At 47.2% G+C, this 12,339-nt stretch overlaps 1 protein-coding gene across 4 annotated transcripts in view; it reads left to right on the forward strand.

Moving 5' to 3' along the window:
- Nucleotides 1-12,339, forward strand: part of LOC121876391 — a 264,178-nt gene that overhangs the window by 82,290 nt on the left and 169,549 nt on the right. For all 4 annotated transcript variants that reach the window (XM_042381469.1, XM_042381475.1, XM_042381483.1 and 1 more), the window contains one exon: nt 7,669-7,719. In XM_042381469.1, coding sequence (XP_042237403.1) covers nt 7,669-7,719 — 51 coding nt within the window. The remainder of the gene's footprint in view (nt 1-7,668; nt 7,720-12,339) is intronic.

Here is a 12,339-nt window from a genome sequence, read left to right on the forward strand (position 1 = left end):
GGGTGACGGAGGCGCAGCAGGGACGTGGCTGCTGGCCCATGGGACGTTTGCCTCCTGCTTCACTCACTCTTGTCCTACCATCTCCAGACTCACTTATCCTTCCCCATTTATTATCAAGTAATGGGGAAATATTTGGATTGGATTTGTGTGTGTGTGTATTCGTCCGTCCATCCGTCCGTCCGTGCGTGCGTTTAGGAAAGGTTGGCGTGCATAAGTGTGTAGCTGGGCGATTGTGGTGAGGGAGGGAGAGAACGTGCCCAGTATTAAGGGTTAAGGGGGATTATGTCCGATTTTATGGAATTAACTTGAGTGACGGGAATGATCTGGTAGGGGAACTTCTGGGCCTGTGGAAGGGGGCAGTGACAGGGCTAGGATGACAGACAGACAGACGGGTGAGGTTGCCGAGGTTGATGTCACGATTTGCTGTGATGTTCGTTGGGGGCTTGTGTGTTACGACGCCGTTGTAGGAGGTCGTCGTCTTGTTGCATTAGTTGTCGTTTTTTGTTTTTTAAAGTTTTAGTTCACCATGATAACCACACTTCTCTCCCCCACCACCATGATAACTACACTTCTCTCCCCCACCACCATGATGGAACTACACTCCCCAGGACCACTATTAAGAGACAATTTGTCACAGTGTGGGCGGACATGAGGTGAAGGATCATTGATTTTGACGGTATCGCGCTTGGCCCGACTCTTGACTGGCCGGGCCTACGTGTTGTGGCTCTCTCTCTCTCTCTCTCTCTCTCTCTCTCTCTCTCTCTCTCTCTCTCTCTCTCTCTCTCCTGTCTGCACGTAAATTAGTCTTTCTTTACCCTCATGATACAGTGTTCCCGTGGCCACAGGTCTTCTCCCTACAGTACTTGGCGCCACTTGTGCCCTGACCTTGAGGACCGACCACCCAGATCTGTCCTCTCCAGCATTATATATTATACTGTATAGCCATAATACACTTATCTCACTACTATATCTCGATTTTTTATTCATAGTTTTATTTCTTTATTACTCAATCCGTCTGCCGATCGATCTCCTGCAGAATCATTCCCGTTGGTACAGAATGACTGACACAGGAAAACCATCACACTGCCTCGCCTCCCATTGTGGCCACAACGGCTTTGTATGGATAAAAATGGCCCTCACTCTAGGGTGTGGTAGTCCACTTAACTTCAGCACTGGCAGTCGTATGTATGTATGTGCGTGCGTGCGTGCGTGCCGGTAGAAGCTCGGTACACTGCAGCACAGGGTGGACCATCTGTACACTGAACTCCACGAAACACTGAGTGGTGGTGAGAGTTGTGATCGAGACTCGGGCCGATATATTGCGAATTTTGTGACGCCATTGTGAAAACGTGATTGGAATGCAGTTGGTGTGTGAGAGTGGAGGAGCCGTGGTGGGCGTGACGTCACCATCCCGGCACGTCACCTGAGTAATACCGGTACCTACCACCTCCCTCGTCAGGCGTCAGGAGACTTCATCTGTCTGTTGTTCATGTGTGGGTGGCTTCCAGGTGTAGCCCCAGGCTGTGTTTAGTCCACGTATTCCCGGGATGGTTACTCTCACCCCGCAGCGCCCAGGCATCACCCACCCACCTTACCGTCACCATCAGTGCCTCACCTCCTCTCTACCTTAACGTACCCTCACGTGTGCTATCTGTTGCTTTACGAGGACGTCATCTCTTCTCACGACCAACTTATCAGCCCAAAACAAACTTCCTCCCTCACGTCCACATCAGTGTCCTTGCAAGCTGCTTCCATCACCCCTCTCCCTCCCCCAATCACTTACTCACCTCTGCGCCTTCTACAGTTACCAAGCTTGGGTGGGTGGTGGTACCATTACTGGAGGGGCGGTAGACCTTAGTCTCGCTGCAGTTATAGTGGCAACACCATTGGATCAGTTTTTGCGTGTAGGAGGCCGCGGGCGTCGGGAGAGGGAGGAGGGCGGCCCGCAACACCGAGGTAGGGGGAGCTGGAGGGACCACGATGGCTGATCATGGTGAACCAATGTTTATTTTTGTCTTTGGGTGGATGGGTGCCTGACGTGTTGCCTCATGTTGACCGTTATAGTGACCACAGGAGGGCCTGCAGCGTCCAAGGTCAGGCGTGATGTAGTGTGTGATGCACAGGTGTCACCCAAGGTCAGGCTGGAGGCGGGCGTGCAGGGTCCACTGTATACTGCTATTGTTTCCCCCTGATGAAACCTGGTCATAGAGGAGGTACTAGAGCTTGATCATTATAGCGGCACCTCGACTACCACCTCAGGTAGTTCTCCCCTCCCATCCCCCTCTTCCCCTCCTCCATCTCCCCCACACTTCACGAAAAAGTATCTTGCACTCTTGCCATTACCAGGTGTCTCCTTCACACCCACTTTACTCCAGGCGACATTATCCTCCAAGCTGTTCCCCCCCTCCCCCCCTCCCCCCCCCTTTCCTCACGTCCCCATCAGGGCGTTGTCAGTATCACCTGCTGGTCGTCTACGTTGTGCCCCTCATTAATGTCTTTTCAATGTAGAGTTTATATGTAACTCCTGCCTAAGTGACACAAGTTACTGTACGATGATTTAGTCAAACTTTCTGGATCAGAGGAGGGGCAGGGAGGGGAGGACGTGGATGGTAGCTTAGTCACAATAGGAACTTGTCAATGTAGTGATGATGATTTTTGTGAGACATGATCGTTGGTGGGGGGGGGGGCGGCAATGGATAGTACCAAGGACAAACAAACAATACTGCATCTCTCACCACCTCAAGTGTTCCACCTGGGCTTGACCAACAACACTGTCTGAGAGGAGGGAGGGAGCAGGCAAGTGACGAGGTGGTGACTCATGGCGGGTTTATTGTGTTTACTTTGAATCCAGCGACCATGAAGTAATGACGAACCTCTAATTACTTCCTTGTTCATGTGTTTAAGTTTCCCAAGTAGGAGTCTGTAAAACGTGGGTTATGATGGGGGGTGGGGAGGGCAGTCGGTCGGACGAAAGGATGTGATGAAGGGGGTATGGGGGGAGGGCAGGGAGTGATGAAAGAGGCAGGTGAGAGCGTGGGAGGGAATAGTTACCAGTCGAGACAGTCTAGGAACCAAGAGATGCCTCGGGGGGAATTTCTGCACGTGTTAGGATCTCTCCCGTCCTTCGTCTCCCCACCACCAGGAGACAGTGACACCGGGGAGTGAGGGGGTTTGTGTGGTGCGGGAGACAGAGTGGTGCCCGCAACTACCCGAGTTATCCTCCTCACCTGTGGCCGCATCCGTTCCACTCCCTCCATTAACCCGACACCGCAAACAACTTCACGATGCCAATTACCTGCACTGTTCTATGCCTCTGACAGGAAACGTGTATCTGATGTCTGGAATGAAAGTGATAAATTTAAGATATTTTTCTTGGATTATTTTATGGTTGTCTTTAATGAGATAAAACATAGAAATTCTTGGTGGGTTTTTTTTTCGATAGTTTACTTTGTTTTATTTTTTTGGTTGAAAGTGAGAATTTTGGATGGCGGGTCAAAATGGCTGAGTATTTCAATTTGTGTGACTGTGTTAACTGATGTATGGTGACAATGTCGTCATAAGTGCATTTAACTGTTTCACTGGTCTAATAAAAAATTACGAACGGACGAATAGCACTAGATGGACGAACAAATAATACAAGCCAGACGGACGAAAGAGGCAAAACGGCCTGGTGATTTTATGATCCTTAACCAACCAATGAACGGTTCTTGGCGACCACCAGTATACAAGAGTCTTTGGATTCACACCTGGCGAGGAGTGGATGAACAAGGTGTAAACAAAACAGATGCGGTGACAGTGGAAGATGAGAACGGGGGAGGGGATAGGCGTGTCCCCTGCAACACGCGTAATGTCATATTCCTTCACGTTCTGTTGTTGCTCTAAGACGGGGATTAGAGAGAGAGAGAGAGAGAGAGAGAGAGAGAGAGAGAGAGACCGTCATCATCATCTGTTGCTTGTTGCGTTGCGTCCAGGCCATGGAGTGTATTGTTATTGTTGGTGATTGTGGCGGCGGCGTCTTGTTTCATTGTGTGTAAAAAAATAACAGATGCGTGACGGGTCGTGTTATCGTGATTGAGATGCCCACAAGAACATGGTGTGTGATTGTGTTATAAGTGCTCGTATTAACGTGTCATTATCCCTCAATAGTTATAATTATTTAAAACGTGGGAATATATTAGTTTTAATAGAACATTTCAAGGTTAGGTTGGGTTAGGAATGTCTGTTGTCTGTTAAGTTAATACTGATATTAAGAGTTTGGTTGTGTGTGTGTATGACTGGGCGTATTAATGGTGTGTTGTTAATGGTACCAGCATAGACTTAAACAACACTAGAGTTAACCAACCCTCTCTATGCTAATTGGACTCGATCAGGGGTTTATTATTTCCCTGCCGCCCGCATATGGTTGACGCTGCCGTGGGTGTCCTGTTACAACCCCCCGTCTTCCTCCGGCCGGACACTGAGCGGTGGTAGTGTGTGTGTTGATGTCTACCACTACCTACACCACTACTACCATTGTTGATACACCTACACCAGCCACACCACTGTATCATTGTTGATACACCTACACCAGCCACACCACTGTACCATTGTTGATACACCTACACCAGCCACACCACTGTACCATTGTTGATACACCTACACCAGCCACACCACTGTACCATTGTTGATACACTTACAACAGCCACACCACTGTATCATTGTTGCTGCCTCTCACTATCACCACTATGGAGGTAACCTTACACCACCTGCATCACCAGCATCGTTTTGTTGCTCCACACACACACAGGTGGTGATACCCCACACCCACCCCGCCACCAGGGCCTTGTTCACCTCTCACACCACCTACAGTACTTCAGTTTCTCTCTCTTATTTTTATTCTGTGGAGGCCATCTTGTTTTGTTCTCTTTAACACCATTAGTTCTCCTTAACACCTTTTGTTCTTCTTAACACTCACACCTTGTTTTTTTCCTGTTTTGTTTTCCTCAACATGCAGTTACCAAACACCTCGTAATCTACATAATATTGGCTTGTACTCGCTGTTGTTCTGGTCTGTGTTCATAAGGGTTGAATGTTGTTTTTTATCACCTGTGGACGATTACTGTACCTTGGTCTAGTAACAAAGACCATAATACACCTTTTTCAGGGGTTTGGTTAGGTTAGTTTTTATTTTTACCAGTACACCTTGGTGATGTTACTTCCAGGACCCCAAAGAACCTACACCTGTTGTTACCAGAAGCAGAGAACTTACCTGTTGTTGTTTTTTGAGTCTAAAAGTTTATTATTATAGGTGGTCTTAGTCATGCCAGGTGTAACTACCTGAAGAAGGCCAACCTGGTGTTAGTGTTTATCTGAAGCAGGAGTGACAGATCGTACTGGACGTAGTTACCTCAGACCACGTCCTGTGTACAGTTATATTCTTACCTGTAGTCTTACCTGTAATTACCTTTGAATAGGAAAGACAATACGGTACTTAAAATTTCCTCCCTATGAATTTTATCACTCTTGTAGGGCAATAGAGATTAATTTTCTTCGTATTAATTATGAAATGAAAAGGAAATTGAGTTTAATTTAATTTGTGTTTATAATTATCTTTATCACCTGAGGGAGACGCGACAAAGGAGGAGTGTGTTAACCCCACCTGATGGTTTGTCCTGGTGGTGTGGTGGGGATGTGGTGGGGATGTGGTGGTGGTGGTAAACCCGTACGTACAGTTCTGGTGATAATGATGTGGCGGAGAGAAACATCATATTTGGTTCTTTGTTCTCACCACATGATGTTAATGGCGATGTTATAGCGGTGCAACATCAAGCCACTCATGACCAGGGTGGATGTTTTGCCTACCTGTGTCGCTCAGCTATTGGGGCTGATGAACGGTGTAACGTAAGGCCGGGGGGAGGAGTCACGCTGCCGAGAGCTGGTGACAGTGTTAGTTAGTTTGTGGGTGGTGGTGGGAGGTGGTAGTGATTGGTGATTGTGGTAGGGGTGGGAGTGGTGATGGTGTGGTTGAGGGGTCGTCATGGCAGTGATGGTGTAGTTGAGAGGTGATTGTGGGGGCAGGGAGATGGTTGTGGTGGTGTGGTTAAGAGGTGGTGACGACAGGCTGGTGATGTGGAGGAGACAGGCTCTTGACTGGAGTGTTTTGGGCTCCCCTCTGTGATGTAATGATTTTTGCACGATGACCTTTTGTCGATTTGAGACGCCGTGCTGATGGTAGGGGCTGTGTGCATTGTGTAGACTGAGAGAGATTTTTTTACACAACTAAGAATAATAATGATGGCTGCAGACCCCGTCGAGGATAAATATTGTTGCAGATAACTTAAAAAAAGTAAATGACTTCAAATGTCTTGGCTCAATGCACACGTTACAGACTGCTGACTGAACGAGTGGTTGGACGTGAGTGTCTTTGGGGGTGTGTGGGGAGACTTAGGGGTGGCTATGACTCCTATTAGATCAGTTCGTCTTGTCGTGTTTGCTCTTGACTTCGAAGGACATGCGAGATCGATGGGATTCGCATGGAAGTGAAGTTAGGCTGAAGACCACGACGTAATGTTTGTGTTTTTATGGGTAATTATTGTATTGTTATTGATTTAGGTGTAGTAAATCTGGTGTATGTGTGTGTGTGTGTGTGTGTGTGTGTGTGTGTGTGTGTGTGTCCCTTCCACCCACACGACGACCAGATCAATAAAAGGTTCTCTCAATGAGGTACTTTTCTCCCTCCCCTTCCCCCATTTACCCTCTTCCTCTATCTCTCTTTCCCTCATTTCCTCATCCCTCTCCGTCTCCCCCTCCCTTCCTCTCCGTCCTTCCCATATGTCCATCTCCTCTTCCTCTCTCGCTCCCTTCCTCTTGTCGTCACCATCTGAGCTGGAAAATGTGTATGGTGTTAAGGTCGCTGGTCTCTCTCTCTCTCTCTCTCTCTCTGGTCTTATTGGTTGGTGGACTGGGATGTTCCGTGGATCAAATGGTGGATCAGGGTGATTTAGGAGGAGGAGATAAGTGGATCAGGTTGACGGGTGGATCATGTAGTGGATGAGGACGTCTAGGATGACAGGCTAATGTAGGATCTTATGGTGGATTAAGGTGGGTAGTCCTGCTCCATGGATCAGTGAGCCGCTATACCTGTGCACCAATGGACCTTGCAAGAGTCCTTTCTCCCTCCTTCCCTGGCAGTCATCCTGAAGCCATCATCCATGAAGGCCACACACACGCACACACGTACACACACACACACACACACACGTACACACACACACACACACACACGTACACACACACACTGTTGTCATCGCTTCAGGAAATACTCTATTCAGGTTGCAACATCACGAGCTTAGTCTCACCTTCACGGGCAAAAACAAAAAGCAATTAGATTCAGGTAGATCTTTTGGGGGTTGACGGTGGTAGATGGAAGGTTCGTGGGGCGTTATTATTGTTATTTGATTATTATTATTTTATTATTGTTATTGTTGTTATTTTTATTATATTGCTGTTATTATTATTATTATGGTCATTGTCATTGTTTTGTTATTGCTGTAGTTAGTATTGTTATTATTGATGTTATTATTGTCATCATTGTTATTGTTGCAGTTATTATTGTTATTATTGCTGTTATTATTATTATTATTAGTGTGTGCAGGTTTTCCTTATATTAATTGGTTGTTATCTTTACAGGTATGTGTGTGTGTGTGGCTTAACGGGGGAGATGCTGAGGAGGAAATGCTGGTGAGTGTGAGCCTCTGTATTTGTGGTGAATCAAACCCCCGGGGGAAAGGGGTTTACCTGAGGGTGGGGTTTACCTCAGGGTGGGGTTTACCTCAGGGGTTTATTGTCTTCCTGCAAGTACGTCCATTGGTGATTAATGCCCACCTCACTCACTCACATGCGATGGTGAGTGTTAAGCTTGCCAATGATGAATGTGTTAAAGCTTGATAGTGATGAGTGTTAAAGCTTGACGGTGGTGTTTTAAAGCTTGATGAAGGGTGTGTTAAGCTTTTCGATGGTGGGTGGATATTAAAGCTTGGCGATGGTGAGTGTTAAGCTTGGCGATGTTGGGTGTGTTAAGCTTGGCAGTGGTGAGTGTTCAGCTTGACGACCATGGAGACAGCCGGGTGGAGGTGCATGCATGACTCGTTTGCTCGTCATGGTCGGTGCTGGATTATGCAACAACACACAGCTGCTGCAGGTCTGGTGGCGACCCTCCTACTCTCACACCTACTGGAGGAGAGAGACAGACAGACACCCTCCCTACACCCAGTTCTTGGTATATATAGATCTGTCTTACTGGATGGACTTATCGTATCTCACACACTTTCACTCACTCACTCACTCACTCACTCACACTGGAGGCTATCCTGTCACTCACTACTCATTGCAACACACAGTTTCACACACATTTTTAGCGTTTTTCTTTTTTTTTTGCTTTTCTTTTCTTCTTCGTAACTTGAATAGAGTTTTGTGATTAGAGACTCGTAATAAAAAAAGTGTCAAATAATGGCGCTTATCAAGGACGTTTTTTCTGGTCTCTAGATGTGACGAGGAAATGATTTATAATACAGGAGTTTTAATTCTTAGTTATGAGAGTATTCTTTGTATTGAATTTTGTCAGTGGAGTTTACGGTTAATGATCTGGTGTTAATTTAGTGGTTAGAGTCGCCTTGACCTAACCTAACCCCTTTAAAGGAAATTTCGTACAGTATTTACCTGAGTTACTTATGGATCTAAAGAGAGATTTTTCCTTGATTTTTTTTGTAAAGGTTTGAGGTCTTTGTTTAACACACAGACCTTCCCTGATCCTCTTGGGCTAATACTCTACTCCATCACTTCGAGGATCCAACTCCCCCCCCAGAGCTTCCCTTTGTGGTGGTGTCCTCAACAGCGAGTCACCTGTCTCCCTCAACCCCTACAGGCCCGCCATCTGTGCCTCCCTGTGACGACCATTACGCCCCCCACGGTGCACGGGGCAGGAAGGGGGATGGTGCCGCCCTCCTGCCGTGTCCGGGTCATCCTGCTGGTGATAATGTCCTTCGTCTTCCTCCTCTCCTCTTTATCATTCTTCACTCTTTTTCCTATCCACACCTTTGTTTTTCCTTCTCATTCGCCCTTTATCATCTTTCTCCCTCTCCTCTCCATTCGTTTACACCCAATCTTCTCTCCCCTCTCACTTTCCCTTTCCATTTATCCTTTTATGTATTCTTCTCTTTTGGTTCTCTGTTTTCCTCGCTTTTTCTGTCGCTTTTTTTTCGTTTTTCTCTGCTCCCGCCTTCGTTGTCTCGCTCATAATTCAAAGATGTTCACTTCACTGTTTGTTTTCACGTTTTAGACGTAATTAAGTAACACACACACACACACACACACACTGTACGTTGTGACAGCTTCTTGTGCCTGGCAAATATTAACTGAGTCACACAATTGCCACGACACATAACGGGGATGCAAAGGTGAGATTATTATGAGTGTCACAAGGTGGACCACAGTACAGTAGGTCCTCTGTGTGTGTCCCGAGGCTGTGGGTGATGATGTGGTCAGTAGTAACGGTGACTGCAGCTGGTGTGTTGGCGACCAGATATAAAAAGCCTTCGGGGGATCAAGTGTTGCCCCCAGGTGATGTTAGTACAGGTAGCGGGTGTTCGGGACAGGTAAATTCGGGAACTGTAGAGAGAGTCGTGTGTGTGTGTGTGTGTGTGTGTGTTAAGGTTGATGCTGAGGTGGTGTTGATAGGTAGCTGGTTTCCTGAAGGTGTTGATGAGCGGCACTAGTGTCTGGTGACGTTCTGTTGGTGATGTTGCAGCACTTGGCAACGTTTCTAGATGACACTGATGGTGAAGCAACATCAGGTAAACGTTGGAACATCAGGTAAACGTTTTCTTTGTGATGTTGGAAGTAACGTTAGACTTCACAAACGTTAACAGTTTGGGGTTAGGTTGGGTTAGGGCCGAGAAGGACAATGAAAGTGTTTTATTTACTCGCTCCAGCTGGGTTATTATGTCACAGTCAAGGCTGTCGTGGCGTCCAAACCGGCCTTGTGGGGGTGTAGGTGGCGTCACGTTACCGCGGCGGGAGATGTAAGACGAGCGTGAGTGGAGTGTGGCGTTCACTACCATCACCACGACGCACTTCCTCGCATCACTCTCAACCTGCACCTCACCTGCACCCCTTTGCCCAACCTCCCACCGTGCCTCACTTCCAACCCCACCCCACTACACCTCAACCCCATCGTGCAGGTCATCCTTTCAGTCTGCAATCACGAATCAATGTGGTTTTTTTTTACTATTCACTTGATAAACGATGACTGTGTTGCACCGGTGTCCTCCACCCCCTCTACAGCTCACTGCCACGAGTAAATGACCTCACCAGTGCAGTCAGTCTAAAGTGCATGAACTCAACTCTATCATGCAGGGCAGTGTGATGGCCTGGGAGGGGGTAAAAGTTTCATTAGTTCTGGTCTTGATCCCTGTATCTGATTACCGTGTAAATTAGGACTTGTAAATCTTTAAATTCGATTACTGGATTGAATAGAGACGGATGAGGGGCGTGTGTTGCTGTATTCAGGACAGAGAGGGACACTGAAAGGGGAGGTAAGGGGGGAGTGGGTGTTCGTTTAAGGGTGATGCAGCTGTAGTCTGTCTGTCTGCCCCCACCCCCTCAAGGATACTTATGATCAAACCAATTCTGTGTCAACAATAAGAGATCCAGATATCAATGCCAAGGGGCCACTGTTCACTTCACCGCTGCCAAACCTCCCCCTTTCTCTATCTCCTGTTTTAGTTCCGGCAGCCATTAACATTCTCCTCCCGTGTTGTCTCTCTAGTTTTAAAATAATTAATAATAAGATGTCATTTTCCCTTTAGCTGTTGGACTCGCTCTGGGGAATCTGATTTAATTTTTAGGATTTTTTTTTGTGTTGGGTAAATTTTGTTGTTTGAGAACTTGTCGAGGAGGAGCTATTGTTGTTGTTGTTATTCATGGGTGATGTAATGTTACGAGAGGCGGGGGAGGGAGAAGAGAGGGGAAGGAAGCAGAGAGGTGGGAAGGGGAATGAAAGAGGGTAAAGAAGGGAAGGAAGAAGGGAAGGAAGAAGGTAAAGAAGGGGAAGGAACGGATAGTGTAGAGGGGAAGGAATAGGGGATGGAAAGGGGATTGGAAGAGGGAGAAGGCAAAAATTACATAGAAACGCACCAAAAACACTATACATTGCACGAGGTATTGATTATCCACATCCGGTTGACGAGAATATATGTACATTCTTTCAGGCCATGGATCAATTATTACCACGGTTACCTATTTGTGTGTGTGTGTGTTGATGAAGTGGGCGTTGCTGAGAGATGATACTGGTGACTGGACCTCCCTCTCCTTTCCCCCTCTACCCTCTCACTGTTGCCCCTCCCTCCTCCCTCCCTCTCTATCCCCTCCCTTCCTTCCTCCTCCCTTTATACTCTCCCTGCAGGCTCTCCCTCCCCCTTCATACCCTCATTGCAGCCCTTCTCTACCTACCCTTACGTCCCCCTTCTTACTATCACCACCATTATCCCCCTTCCCCCCTCCAGTCACCCCCTTGTATGCAGCAGCGGAGGGTGTGGATTACACTGGCCCCCCTCTACCCTCCCATCTGTTGACCCGCCTGTGTGTGATATCTCAATTGTTCCTTTTGTACCTACGTCTAATGGCGCCTCTGTGTTCCCTCTGTTTGTTTCAAGGATTGTGATTGTCGGCGGTAATGGAGATGAAAATGAGACCCCGGGAAGCAGCTGAAGTAGAGACTTATACAAACAATAGGGCGGGCCGGCGTGCATCATTCTTGCAAACAGATTGATCGCTGTGACCATATTGCAGGCATTGCTTGTGTGCGTCATTTGTGTAGTGGTGGTGCCGGGGGGGTAGGGGGGTGGATACATGTAGTGGTACTGGGGGAGGAAGGTGGCATTGGAGCGTTGAATTAGTTGGTTCATAAGATTATATAACATTATATTGAGTGTGTCGGGCGGGTGTATAGGGTTGACTGACGAGCGGTTGTTTCATAGGTTACAATATCTAGTAAATCCTGTTATTCTCGTTTCATTGATTAGACTTTGGGGGTGTTGTGAACGGTCAACAGGGGGGTGAATATTTATCGGTAGTTCATGCTAGTTAGGTATAAATTCGGTATTTTTAGGAGGTGGAGGTATTTATGGTAGAGGAGCTTGCTGACGAAGGTGTGTGTCAGTACCTGTGTATGGCGGGATCAAGTTCTGTTGGTGGTCGGTGATTGGCTCGCGCTTGAACACGTCATGGTAACCGTTGTGTTCAATATTCAAAATAACGACTCTAAGTATATAGATTGGTGCATGTTGCCTGGTGTGGGGCAAA

The sequence above is a fragment of the Homarus americanus genome, unplaced genomic scaffold (genome assembly GCF_018991925.1).
Source record: "Homarus americanus isolate GMGI-L3 unplaced genomic scaffold, GMGI_Hamer_2.0 scaffold33468, whole genome shotgun sequence".
Classification (NCBI taxonomy): Eukaryota; Metazoa; Arthropoda; class Malacostraca; order Decapoda; family Nephropidae; genus Homarus; species Homarus americanus.